The sequence below is a fragment of the Aulonocara stuartgranti genome (genome assembly GCF_965226115.1).
Source record: "Aulonocara stuartgranti genome assembly, chromosome: 8".
In the NCBI taxonomy this organism is placed as follows: Eukaryota; Metazoa; Chordata; class Actinopteri; order Cichliformes; family Cichlidae; genus Aulonocara; species Aulonocara stuartgranti.
Window position 1 is genome coordinate 7,302,862 of NC_138959.1, and position 14,356 is coordinate 7,317,217.

The following is a 14,356-nucleotide window of genomic DNA, read 5'->3' on the forward strand; positions in this document are numbered from 1 at the left end:
CACAGTGACAAATTATCAGTCAAATATTGTCATTATTATTATTAAATATTAGTAAATCTTTGAATGAATGTGTATACACTGCAAATATTTGTGTAGGTTAGGTCCTCATGGGGAAGACCACTGCTAAGTCATCCATCTAACACATTCTACAGTTCAGCTCTAGTTTACAAATGACAAAAATGTGTGGCTCAGAAAGACATGTACTGATCTACAGGTGTGTCCCTATTAAAATCTAAAGAAGATATAACCAGACAGAGAGGTAGGGTTAATGGGATAGAAAACTGAAATGTGTAAGTTTAAAGACTACTGAATAAGACCATAGCAAAACACTTTGACTTTCATTTAAGCGTATTATATTTACTTAGCAATGGTCCTGGAGTTGTGGTCAGAAGTTTTGACACACTTATCACGGGCCTGAATGTCAAGTTAATTTTTGACTTTTAACATTTCTTTGAATTATTCGATTTCCAGGGTGAAATGATTGTACAGCATACATCTTTAAAAAACAAGAATTGGGCGCACAAGTTTATTTTGGATTTTCTCTAATCCACAAAGGGTTAAAAGTATACATACAGGTTCAAATAAATCCCTACCCCCATTTGGTTAAATGCCCTGTAACATGCTCGGCCAGTCTCTTTTGGCAGCGATGGACAGGCTTGTGACATATTTCTGGCTGGATATTAGTTGTACCTAAACTGCAATAGCAAAAGAGTAAACATGGGGTTTGCTTACAAAAGCCATCGTCACCATCTGGGTTTTCTCCCTGCCCCACAGCGTCCAGTAACTTCTGTATTGGCGTGTCTGCTGGCTCTAAAACTGGCATCACAAGAGGAACAAAGAAACTATTTTAAAGGCTATATTACAGCACTGAATTCAATTCAATTTTTTCAATTCAATCTTTATTGGCAGACTACATGTCCATAAAAACAAGACAAGAAACACACACACACAACTCCCCCCCCCCCCCCCCCACACACACACACAACACAAGGTATACCATTAAATATATATATGTATATAAATAAGTATATAAAGCATTTGTAAAAATATAAAACCATAATATACATAAAACACAATTACTTAAAATAAATCAATAAATACACAAACACTTTAACCAGTGCTTTCTGAGACTGGATGAGTAACGGGAACCACTCACTGTCGGATCTGTAAGTGCTAAAATTATACTGTTACTCGAACCATCCAGTCGTTCTCTAAAACTGAACATTAACTTTCTTAAAAGTGCTTTAAAAGTCCAGACACCCACAGCTACAAACATCTGACTGGCACTACCACTTCTAGGTATCCTGCAAAGGATTCTCATCGCATCATTATATGCAACATGCAGCTTCTGCATGCTACATTGTTTGTAGGATGACCACAAGGGGGCAGTATATAGCGGTGTGCAATACGCTTTAAACAAAGCCACTTTAACTGGAAGTGAACAAAAGCTGAATTTGCGTGCAATAGTATTTGCCTGCACATAGAGCTTACATCGTTGTCTGTATATGTCATCATCATCATTCATTTGCTCAGTAATAAAGTGACCGAGGTATTTCACCTTTTTATGAACTTCAAGAGTTTTTTGTGCCAGTTTAAACAAAGGGAAATTTAGCTGTTTATCCTGCTTGGTTCTACATATCAAAACAGCACTTTTAGCAGCATTGTACTCAATGTCATATTGCACACCATATTCAGTACAGACATTAAGAAGATCCTGTAACCCAGCACTGGATGTCAACGTTATTTGTAATGTCATTATAGTGTACCTGCAGGGGGGTTGTTTTCAATGGGAATGCACTCCTCAGTTACAACCACCTCCTCGGTTGTCTCAACCCACTCCACGCTGCTGCTTCTGTCCGTCATGAGTAAAAACTGTGGATAGCTGGTGGGAATGATCAGTCTTTACGGCAGTTGCTTACACAGGATGCATGCACACTGTCAAAAACATAGTAACATGAAGCTACAGCTAGCATTAGCTAACATTATCTTAGCACGTTAAACCTCTTTAGCCTTTAACATTACAGCTATAATACTAACACAGACAAAAAAAAGGACCAGTGGCAAAGGTACTATCAAATCAGTCTCCGATAGCTAATAACGAAAATGTGGCTATCACAGCACAAAACATGACAAATGGCATTAATGCATGTGTAGTTAATAATATATAAAGAACAGAACTTTTGTACCAAGCTGACGTTCAACGGCTATATTTCTGGAGTTGTTTCGTAACTACCGTCCAAAACACGAAAGATTAAGCTGTTAGCGCATGACGCTTCACTAGAAACCACAACTAAAGTATCCAAACCCTAAGATACGGTCCCCCGGAAGAAAATAGAGCACACTTTCAGAATAAGAGTAAACGTTTCCTTCTTTTTAAATAAAAGTGGCAACGTTTTTCAAATATGTGCTGTTCTTCTACTATCGCTTCCTTTTATCGTTTTCACATATCAGTAATATATAAGGCGAGCATCCATAAACAAAAGTACACATAATGGTCCAAAACTCGACCAAGCTTCACGCCGATAAATTGCTTTCTATCAGCCCCGCTAACAACGGCGCCGCTGGTGTAGTGGTATCATGCAAGATTCCCATTCTTGCGACCCGGGTTCGATTCCCGGGCGGCGCACGAGTATTTTTGTTTTCCTCTGAAAGAGACTGCAAAGCTCACCTTAAGATTAACCATTTCATGCCCTTAACATTTGACATTAACATTTGATCCTGAGCCATATTATGGAAGTTTGAATTATAGAGGCAGCTAGGTGATCTCAGGTGACCGAACCTGGTGCGAAAGGGCACGAGTGTGTATATAGTGTGTGTATACTGTAGACTATATTAAGAGTGAAAATACATTTTTTTTAATTTTAGGTTCCCTCCTCCTTTTCTGTGGTATACCCCTCTGGGTTCTCTACATTTTTTTACACTATTTTTTTGCGGAAAAAAACCTTTATTAATCTTTGAAGATGTATTTGACACTGTGAAAAACATTATCACAAGAGTTCAATACACTTGGACACTTTTTTGATTATGCTTATTTATTTCTGAATGTGTTTGTTTGGAAACAAACAAACAAACAAACAAACAAACAAACAAACAAACAAACAAACAAACAAACAAAACAAATAGAGGCAGGCAGCCTTTCACACGCAAATTAAAACCACCTTAACTTAATCACCTTATCCTAATCGCATGTATGTCTTTGGATGGTGAGAAACTCCACACAAAACCACCCAGCCACCGTCACTGTACCACCCTTGAGCTAATTTTCTTTATAAAGACACTTCATTTTATTATTAAACTAAAATATTTGCATTTTACAGAGTTTTATTTCATTTCTTATTTTTTTTTACTTTGATTTCACATTATGTTTTCCTGTTGTTTTTTATATTCAAATTTAATTGAGCTTCTTTTCATGTTTAATCAAGCCATTTCCTTTGTCATATTACAATTCATTTTACTGAATAGTTATAATTTGTTTAACCAATTTTTGTTTTGAATGCTGTAAAACGGTAATTTGCCAACGTCTGGGATAAGAAAAGTACATTTTATCCTATTATTTTACCTTATGTTTCTGAAAGGAAAACAACCAACACAGTAGGAACAGCAATAAGAATAAGAATAAGAATAAGAATAAGAATAAGAATCCAACACCTCTGTAAATCAGTCCAGGACACACTAAGCATTTAAATCTTAAAGGCCCTTGGATTTAGTGCCCACCTTATGTACCTAATAAACTGTCTCGCCTACAATCCCGCGCGAGCATCCATTCAGCTGCCGACACGCTGAACTTGTTGCATGGCAACCAGTTGAATTGTCACTGCATGTTTGTGTTCGTTGTGATGTTTAAAGACGAAAAAAATGTTGCCTGGCGCGGACGTGGTGAATGTAAAGGAAACTACTGAAAGCGTCGACATGAAGTCTGTTAATGCCTCGAAGTCTTTCAGCACCAAAAAAGCGGAGGGATGCGTCAGTATGTGCGGTATATGTCCGACCTGCGTCTTTGCCTCCAGTCCTCCGGGTTCCAGTCGGTGTCTGTGGAAGGTGTCGGATGAGTTCAAGAGGAGGTTCGCGCTGACGCTCCTTTTACGCTGCAGGAGCGTCCAAGTCCTCGAGAACATCCAAGGTGTGCTGCGTGGCGCGACGTCGTGGACGCTGCACACCTACGCTAGGTCAAGAAGCCCCATCACACCTCAGGAACACCCCTTACGCTTTTCCCACCAAGGTCATGATGGAAAACCCCTGGGAGTGAACGTGAAGGAAATCTGGAAGTGGTTCAGCAGCAGTCCGGACTGGGTCAAGTCAAGCTACGTTTGCCGTATTTTTTCACTGTGTGACTCCGAACTTTTACGGATGGTCGCCAACTTAACCAACGTGCTCCTGATCAGACAGAAAAGTGGATTCCTGGAGTTTAATGGTAAGATCTCAGGAGTGGGAAAGGACTTGGTTTCCACTGCACTGCAATTCCCGCTACGGACCACTAGAGGCCACCAACGACACATATACAGTTATAGAATATACACACACAATTATAGTAAAAGCAAATTCTTGTTCTATAAGCTTTGCGTTACAAGGGTTGTCTTCTCCCATAATGACTCCAGTGTTAGTCTCCATATAGTTATCATTTAGCTCAGGGTTACCTTACTTAACAGAAGTCTAATCACATCACTGCCATTTGGAGCCATTTAATAAACATTCCTCTACAAATATGCCATCTGGGCCAATTGGTGGGTTGGTCCAGCTAAGGTGAAGCACTGTGGAAACAAAAGAAGGCTGAGAGGGTATGTACATGTAGAGAGGAGGGTTTTATTGGACAAAGATGTTGAATATGGAGCTGCTAGGCAGAGGAAAAGAGGAAGACCACAGAGGAGATTCATATTTGTAGTGAAGGAGGACACGGAGAGAGAGAGTTGAGATGATTTGCAGAAAAAGAAGATGATTTGATAATGCTTGAGGAAATTAAACCCATTTGCAATTTTGAGTTGAACTGTTACTAGTATCGTATTACAATAGGCACCCCCCTGAGCCATCTTCTTGGATCATATACTGATTTTATTTAATTCTGTTTTTATTGATGATTTAGATTTAGTTATTACATTTTATATGGATTTCAAATTATTGATATATTTACTTTATTAAACTGTAATTTCTATAGTATTAGATTTTACCTATTTATTTATTTTATTGTATTCAGATTAGCCCAATCCTGAAAAACTGTGTTTTATTTTATTGTGATATAACTAATTATTTTATTATGTTATATTTAATTTTGGGACACACCAACAAATTAATTTCCTAGTTTTTGGGATCTATAAGGTATGTCTTATCTTTTCAGTAAGTAACCACAATAACAATCATGACAATCAGGAGGAGTCTGAGGACCCTGCTCTAATGGTAGTGCCGGGATCCTCCAAGTCTGTGTCTGGGGTCAGCCGACACAGAGACTTCATAAGCTGCCTACCTGTTGATCTGTCCAAGAGGATATTAGGCAAGTCTTTGCATACTACTGTACTACTGCAGCCTGAATTTGTGAAGTGTGCCGATATGTACTTAAAGTAAAAATTTCAATGTCACTTATGTCTGCATTTACTAAATATACAGTAAATGTTAAATTGAAAAGGTGCAATGCCGTATGTGTGTTTTGTAGGAATGTTAGGTGAGCATACTTTGATTCATTGCACGGCAGTTTGTCAATACTGGGAGCTACTTGCGAAGGAAACCATGGAGGAAATGAAATTCAGAAGAAATTTTCAGGGCCAAATTATTCCCATGATAGAGGTTGAGATTTTTTTTTTTCACATTAAATTATATAAATATTTATAGTGGTTTTAATTAATGAAAATACTTAAAAAAAAATCAGACTTCTTTAGAATAATTTTAAAAAATCTGATCAGTGCTAATCTTTTTTTTTCTGTTACAGGGGTCCAGCAGTGTTAATTTTGTGAGTCCTACTTATGCAAACATTGTTGAAATCCCTGTACCAGTAAAGGATGACAAGGAAGAAGATATTTATTCTACTGTCCACAAGGTTTCACAGAGTCGTACCATCTACACAGTAAACATCAGCTTTTGGAATCAGCCGGAATATTCAACACAGTGATTGTGTGTTTATTCGATTGGTTCTGCAGCTCAAGCCATTTAACTCCGCTTATGCAAACATCAGAACCACAGCAGTGCAAATGGAAGAGCGAAATGTTTACTGCGGTGCATATTTTACCAAAGTGCTGCTGGACAAGTGAGTGTTGATTTCCCTGTATTTTATTTTATTATATTTTTCATAGTGCCCAAATAAACTCTGAAAACAGGAATGAGAAAACGTTTCTACTGGTACAGCTGATGTGATTCAGAGGTGTGCACTTATGTGTTTTTGCAGCGAAGATCCTTATCGGGTGTTGGACTATAGAGGAGGACTGCTGCTGGCCACCGGCTCAAAGGACCGTTTGGTGCGTCTGTTTTATGTGTCATCAGAAACAGAAGACGTGTCGGTGCTGAAAGGACACGTTGGAAGCATTCGGGCAGTGCTGCTCTGTGAGGACAGAGATCTGCTGATAACCGCGAGCTTTGACACAAGTATCAGGTGAAAAATCATCTAATTTATGAGTAGAATTCTGTGAGTAGGTAATAATTGATTATGCAGAAGATGCTGACGACAATGCATTTGCATGAATGAATCTGATTTAATTGATTGCGTTTTGAAGTTTTCCTGTCATCACACTTTCAGGTGTTGGAACTTGAAGACAGACCGGTGTGACATGGCGCTGTACGGTCACACTGGCACCGTCAACTGTCTGGATGCTGATGCTGATAAACTTGTCTCAGGAGCTAAAGACTGTGCAGTTAAAGGTAAGCGGCCACTGATCGGTATACACCATCTTTACATGAGCTCACATTTACATGAGTAAATATAACCACACGTTGTCTTTAATAGAAAAAACAAAAAACACACTTATCACATATTTTCATTTTCCTGTTGAGAAATTGTCTTTTCTAAGAAGCAATTCATATGTCTTATCTTAATCAGTGAGTTTCTTTTAGGTATTTTGGATAAACCCAAATGCAAACCAACCATTTAAGACATACCTGCACTCATATTTGTGGAGAAAAGATTATATGTCATCTAAAATACTGTCAGTGTTTCTTTTAATTATACCCATCTTCAACTGGACAATAATGCAGCATCTAAGCTGCTAGCCAGCGCTGGCATGTCACTCTCATTCTCGCTCTCCTTTACGAGTTTCCAGTGAATTTCAGTCCATTTTAAATTTTTATTTATAACATATCAAACCTTCCACGGCTGGGCTGCTGTGTACATAGCAGAGCTACTGAGACCTTAAAACAGCAGTGGATCAGCTGATCAGGGTCTGTGAGCTGCGGTTTCTTTTAAAGAACTGCTGAAAACAGTTTTTATAGGTTAGCTTTTCCTGAATCTTTCTCCCATTATTTTTATCGTTTACATCTGTCCTGTGAATGGAAATGTGTGTATTGAAATCAGTGTAATGTATGTATATTGTCATGTTTTTACCCTCAGAAAAAAAACTTCCTGTTAACATTTTCATATGTAAGCAAGCTGAAATGAACCATTGCTTTGCCAGTGTGGTGTCTGCAGACCGGGAAGCCTTTTAATGGTTTTAATTTCAAGCACCCCAGTCCTGTCCTATGTGTAAAGGTCAGCAAAACTACTATCTACAGCAGCTGTAAACAGGGCCTTGTTAAAATATGGGACATGGAAAATGCAGCACTCCTCCGGGTGAGAAACATTTGTGGAAAATCAAATACAGAACACTTCGTGTTGTCTGAAGCTGATGAAACATTTCCGTTTTTCCATATGTTGTTCATGAATGTCCCATCTTCCACAAGACAATTGATGCCCACAGGAGTGCAGTGAAGTGCCTGTTCCTTGACGACTGGCACCTTCTATCTGGAGACTGCACTGGCAATGTCATGGTGTGGAGCATCAACCATAATGTTGAGGAGTGTCTTATAACATTCAGCCACCAAAAGTAAGCATGTAACCTCTGAAGCTGCCATGTAGAACAATTTAAATGGGATCTTACTAGGAATACAGGATCTTCTGATTGTTCTGCAGGGAGGTAAAATCTCTTACGCTGCTCTACCTTCGTGTTATTACTGGCTGTGTGGACGGAAAGATTCGCATATTTAATTTCCTCACTGGTGATTGTTTAAGAGAGATCACAGCAGAGACCGGAACAGGTCGTCTCCTGTCCCTGCACTTCCTTGACCAAAGGTGAGTCGGATGACTCGCATGAGCTTGATTATTTTTTTCTTATTACACAATTTTTCTTAGTGCGATCTCTAGCTTGATTTTATACTTTGTCTCACTAATGTTCCTTAGTATATTAGTGAACACGATATACAGCGTGAAGCTCTTCCAGTTTGCCAAAGTGTTCTGGGATTATGCCAGTTCCTCACGGGGAGACCACTGTGATGTGATGCCACAGGATAGTTTGGTTTCTGAGAAATCTGCAGCTTCTCTCAGAAAGTTTCCTCTTTCCGCTCCTGCGGGAGATCACGTGGCACAGTTGCCTTCAACCACCCAAAAGATTCACAGCCATGACTGTATGAAGCCAGAGAGAGGTGAGCGGCTTCACCGGACCCGCATCCTGTCCTCCCCCATTAAATGCCAAATACAACGTAAGCATGCTCAAGGTGGAAGAAAAAATATACTTTAAAATTAGTTGATTTGTGTTGTAAGTGGATTTTTTTTCTTCACAGCCAGAGTGTGCAGTGAGATTGCTAAACAGTCAGTGAAGCTTAGCGAGAAGGCTGCAACTGAACGGATAAAGAAGAGAGGCCTTCATCATCCTCTGACACGGGACTGCATCCACCTCCGGGTTAACACTATCCTGAGGTCTCAGTGCACGGAAGAAGTCAGCATCAACATGGAGAGCAAGGCTAGACTGAGAGATTTGTGGGGTCCTCACACAGCTAAGGCTTCTCTGCACTCATCTCCAAAACAGAGCATGCACATGTGCTCACTGCAGGAAACGCATGATGGTCATCCCAGCAGGGCCAAGACCTGTGTCCCAGTTGTGAAACGAACTATCACTGAACATATGACAAACAAACCACAAGGCAGACAGGTTTCCACTGCCCCTAGGGACACAAAAAGAACCCTATAGTCCTTACACACTCAGGCCAATCAAAAGGTGGCCATAGACTTATCAATACATCTTCATAAGATTACAAATAAATCCAAAATGTTACATAAAAACTAGTCCCAGTTTATCCAGGATTAACTCTTTAAGTGGAAAGGATTCGGACTGCTCAGTGACACTGGTGGAAGCAAAGAGGGAGGTCACACAAAGCACTGACCAAAAACTGTCCAAGAGGCATACATTACAAAATGTGCATCAATAAATGTTGAGCACTGCACAATGCATGCTTTGCAGATTTGTTTATCCAATGAACCTTACCTTGAAATATGTTGTTTCATTAAAATTCCACTAGAGGTCAGTATTGTATCATGTGATAGGTGGTTGAACAGTGACAAAGGCGTATGGTTCTGCAGTATGCTTGAGTTTTTTGTAACAATTACATTTATCATCACTTTAACTTTCTTAAATAATTACATTTTGTTTCCTTTAGAAAATTTTCAGTTTTTGCATACTTTTTATGAAGGTTGAGTTAATGAGAAGAGGGATTATTTCTAAGTTTAATTTGGTTTTGTACTTAGACTGTGTCAAAAATGTAGACGTTTTAATAGTAGTTTAGTTTTTACAAGGAATAGAAACCAGTGAAACTATGAAATTCTCAGATTCCAGCAGCTTATTATACTTTCACCTGTCACTCACATCACCACTGGCCATTTTAGTTTATCTGTCTCAAAAAGAATAAATAAATAAAATTAAGCAACATATCTTTGTAGTCTTTTGAAGCACTACAGAAGCTACAGAGGTAAACCAGCTGAGTGAGCTGGGTTTGTCCTATCCAGAGAGACCTTTCACCCTGCCACCTGCCCTCTAGGCCATGGTGCCTCGAGGGCATCATTGGAAGTCACGAGGGCTGAAGATCAGAGAGAGAAGGCCCTCTGGTTTAAGAGCAGCGGCACAACAGCTGGGCACCTTTGAATAACAAAGGGGTTATGAGGAGAACGGTCTTAGTAACACTTTGGGGAATCTCTTCTTTCATGAGCGCACTGCAGATAATTTGATTTGGTCTGCAGAGAACTGGGGAGAATGGCGCTCCCTTCGTTTTTCCTGCTGCGCTTAACCGAACCCCCACAAGCTGAGTTTAGGTTCATCAGGCAGCACAACCCCCCTTTTGTTTCATCAGGTACGGAGCCTCTTGTTGAGGAGTGTCAGAGCTGTAGGGGTGGATAACAAGCATAAAATCAAAACAAAGTTAGAAAAGAGAAAAGTCTTCATGTAGGAATGCTCCCAGACCTTTGAGCTAGCCCTAGAGTTTGCTTGGGGAGAGGAGGGCACAGGTTTATTTATGCACGAGGAGAAGAGGGAAAGAAATGACATGTAAGACGCTCAAAGTTAAAAGAAAAAAAAAAGGTTGGAAGGGTTGGAAGTGGGGGAGAAGGCAACAAAAGGCAATTCAGTGTGCCCCAGCTGACATCAGTCTACATGGATCTGCATCTCCAAAGGTGCATATTTGCATCATAGTTCATTTGTCAAATAAATTTTTCAAATGTTGTCATGCTGTGTCAGCGGCAGGTTTGAGCTTCCAACTTCATCTTGAATAGTACCATCTTTGCAGGCCAAGTCGGTCATGGTACAGAATGTGATTAAGAAAATAACAATCTGCTTTACTTTTGTATTTGCATGTAACTCAGACGGGTGGCTGCCTTGCCCCGGAGCCAGTCAGATATCGCTGCGTTACTAAGTCTAGCAATATGGTCATCAGATGCAAAAGCTCAATGAATATGCAAATCACGTCATTCTCATGGGGAACTGAGTCATGATGAAAATGGTTTCCAAGTGACATACAACCATGTACTGCTGAATCTAAAGAAAAAAAAAGGAAGAAAAGAAAAGTTGTTGGAGAATGAAATTTGGGGTTAAACAAGGATCTTTATGAATAAGTTCAAGTTCCAACAGAGTAGTGACATCAACACATGGGAGCCTTGATCTCAGGACAGCTTTAAATGCCAGGCCACACGGCCAGCACTCTTTCCAACCGTCCCCTGTTAGCATCCAACAAAGCCAGGCTGGAAACAAGATCCATATGCCTTTCTGACCTCATTTGCAGATAGAGATCATAAGCGAAAGGGAATACAGCCACAGTGAAGGGAGGCAATTAACAGGAACACCATTACTGAGATATGGGACTGATTAACAGCCGCATCCAGCCAAGCCAAATAGATAAGAGGGAATCTGATTGCTCATTGACTGCTTCTCTGCGGTGCCTCCTCAGTAAGCAGGTTCTTGTTTTCTGGATGTTGGAACATGCGGATATCAAGGCCCCCTTGATTGAGCCAAAAGAGAGTAGGGTGAAACCGCTGTGACCGCACATCAGGAAGATGATCAAAGAGGCTACTGCTGGCTTCTGGCTTCTCATATACAAGGCTAAACCCCAACAGATGATTGTGCAAAGTTGTTACTCACAGAGGGCTCAGTGCTAACACATGTCGTAGTGCAGTGATATGAGCGACACCTCATGTACCGGTCACTCCATTTAAACGGTCATTATACAGTTGGACTGTAAAAGACGCAGATACTTTTTTCCCCACTCCTCGCTCTAAATTTTTTGTGTGTCTAATTAAGTTGAAACGTTTTTGTTTCCCATTTATGAATTGACTGATTGTCCATCTGCTGTTATAACGTGACATCTGGAATGTATTGTGATAATTGCAAAGAGATTATTTTACCTCTGCAAGTTCTACTTTATACTAAAGACAAATGCAAAACAAACAGAAACAGCTTTAATTAAACACACTACTGCTTTAACAGCAGAGGCTATAGCATGTATTACGTTTACTAGTATTTTAAGGTACCACTGATTTATGGCGCTCGTCCTCTGGGGGGCCAACTGTCTCCATTTATAGAAATCTTCAAGCCTGTGTGTGTCAGCCAGTCAATTTGTGTGTTTTTAACTGACTCTCAGTCTCTGGTAAGGTGGTTTGTGTTAACTTAAGGAACTGATGAGAGACATCTTTAAATTACTGCAAGCTTCATGTGTATATTAGTGTAAATAGCCTCTGCAACCACTGAATAGGATTCCCAGCCCACTTCTATGTGGGCTTACATTGCATGTCAGTGCGATTGCGTTTCAGTACACGGTTATTAAACCAAAGTGAAAGGTGTCTTGAATTGACCTGCGATCTCAATGGCCCTCAGTCTTCACAGAGCTGTTCCAGACACTTGTAGGCGACAGTGTTAAGTGTCATAATTTCACTATTTTCTCAGACATAAATGCAGAGACGTAAAAGTCAAAGGTCAACTGCATAAAACTTCTCTATTTAGAGGTCAGTAGACGCAATATTGTCTGGGGAGAGGGGGTGGAGTGGCACCTTGGAACAAGAAATCAATTCACAGAGGAAGAGTTTAGGAAAAATGGCATCTGGGTCTACTTCCTGCCACAAGACGAATAGAAAATTAATTGTAACACAGACTACAAAGGTCTTCATGCACCACAGAAGAAGAATAATACACTTAAGTGAGCCCAGAGCTGCAGTGGAGGATTAGAGGTCTTGTGCTGGATGCAGTTCTGCTTCAGTGAGTACGTGAGTGGTGGCTGGTTGCAATACCAACTGTTTCTATTTACAGCTCAAATTTTTTAAACCAGCGGTCCCCAACCTTTTTTGCGCCACGGACCAGTTTATGCCCGACAATATTTTCACGGACCGGCCTTTAAGGTGTCTCGGATAAATACAACAAAATAAAACTAGTACCGAAAAAAGAAGATTTATTCATAACACATGTGAAAAGACCCAGGAAAACCGAGTTAACAATAAAAATGACAACAAAATAACGCCGAAAACCGATAAAAACCCAGAAAACCATACATTTTCACACCTGAGCCTCAACTCTCACGGCTTGGTACCAAACGACTCACGGACCGGTACCGGTCCGAGGCCCGGGGGTTGGGGACCGCTGTTTTAAACCACACTGACAGCGGCAGAAAGTTTGGGATGGCTGATGGACATCTATATCAGTGCTTCATCTTCATAGTTCAACTTCAAAGCCTGACAAACAATTAGCCACTTGGTCATGTCAAGTGCAGATGTTTTCTCTCCAACAGAGACAGGGCTCTCACTGTTACGGTACCTGATAAGAAAAGGCCCCCAGCAGTGTAGTGAGAACACACTTTTAGGGGAGCCTTTATTGGTGGATTTTGATTCTGAAATGGAAAATCTGATGGATGGGGCTCTTCTATAGGAGGTTGTTTCACAGCAACACGTTTCTAACTCACGTTAGCAGCAAGATAAATTGCCACAATACTGAAGCAGTTCAGGAAACCTGTAAAATAATCCCTGATGATTGGTCCTGCAGTTAAATACACTTCCTATAACCCAGCAAAAAACAGTCACAACAAATACCATTTTCCAGACACGATAACTCGACTGTTGTTTGTACAGTAAATACTCTCTGGGCTTCTCACTCTCTCCTCGTTTGACCCTGGCCTAGGAAGAGCCATTTTTGGAGCTGAGGAGAAGCAACGGGTGTTCTAGTTTAGACACTTCACAGCTCAGCGGGTGCCTTAGCATGTTGATACAAGTGTTGGAAAATGACACGCAGGGCAGTTGATTCATGCATTTGTGTTTTTTACTAAGTTGTCATGCGTGGGATTATTTTTTAACCCTTTAGAGCCGATCGGAGCGGGAACGCTCTGTTATGCGTAACTATTTTTAAATCCCGGTAGCACTGCAACCACGTAAGCTAGCGCAAAAATTTTTTTTGCATATGAAACCGGAGGAGTTGTACTTACATATTGTGCCATCAGCTTGTCCTAGGTCACGGTTTCCTTCCACATAAAGCTTTGCAAAAACTGCATGAAAAGCGCTTGCAGGAACAAAAACATAATATTCCAGAAACACGCTTTGCCGGTCCGATCAGCTGTTCAAAACACTTCCTACGTTGGAATAGACGTCAGCGGGAACTTTTGCAAATGTAGTCTTTTTTGCGATCAGGGCCTCAGGGCCTATACTGCTCTTTTTAAAAGTTATCTTTGACTTTATGACTTTCTGTGTCGTTTCTGGGATGCTTAGGACTCATATTGCACTGCTGGAAATAGTTTATTTTGATGCATATGCTGCTTTTTTGCAAATTTGCAGTATAATATTTATTTTCGTTTTTCCTGCAGTGTATAAAAATTGGTGTATTTCAAAAATAAAACTATGAAGACACTCAAAATAAATTTCCTGTGGTGGGAAACTATTTTGTGCAACTTTTTT

General features: G+C 40.2%; 2 protein-coding genes across 4 annotated transcripts in view; one reads left to right on the forward strand and one right to left on the reverse strand.

The window, feature by feature from the left end:
• Positions 1 to 14,059, reverse strand: part of LOC309712606 (histone-lysine N-methyltransferase PRDM9-like) — a 17,294-nt gene extending 3,235 nt beyond the window's left edge. Inside the window, exons 1-3 of one of the 3 annotated variants that reach the window (XM_082543519.1) lie at positions 13,891 to 14,059; positions 1,767 to 1,935; positions 733 to 816 (exon numbers count right to left, since the gene is read on the reverse strand). In XM_082543519.1, the coding sequence (XP_082399645.1) occupies positions 733 to 816; positions 1,767 to 1,863 (181 nt within the window). In that variant the 5' untranslated portion in view covers positions 1,864 to 1,935; positions 13,891 to 14,059. Of the gene's footprint in view, positions 1 to 732; positions 817 to 1,766; positions 1,936 to 2,186; positions 2,327 to 13,890 lie in introns of those variants that run through there. The other 2 variants (XM_082543517.1, XM_082543518.1) reach the window with 2 other exon arrangements.
• On the forward strand, positions 3,819 to 9,496 carry fbxw10 (F-box and WD repeat domain containing 10; the record flags this gene model as incomplete). The annotated part of the gene is given in 13 exon segments (XM_082545087.1): positions 3,819 to 3,847; positions 3,849 to 4,411; positions 5,330 to 5,482; positions 5,642 to 5,772; positions 5,915 to 6,022; positions 6,123 to 6,229; positions 6,368 to 6,571; positions 6,716 to 6,837; positions 7,587 to 7,741; positions 7,852 to 7,994; positions 8,081 to 8,239; positions 8,348 to 8,646; positions 8,728 to 9,496. Coding segments are annotated over 13 exon segments (2,580 nt in total). The 3' UTR covers positions 9,135 to 9,496.
• Positions 14,060 to 14,356: the final 297 nt, after the last annotated feature.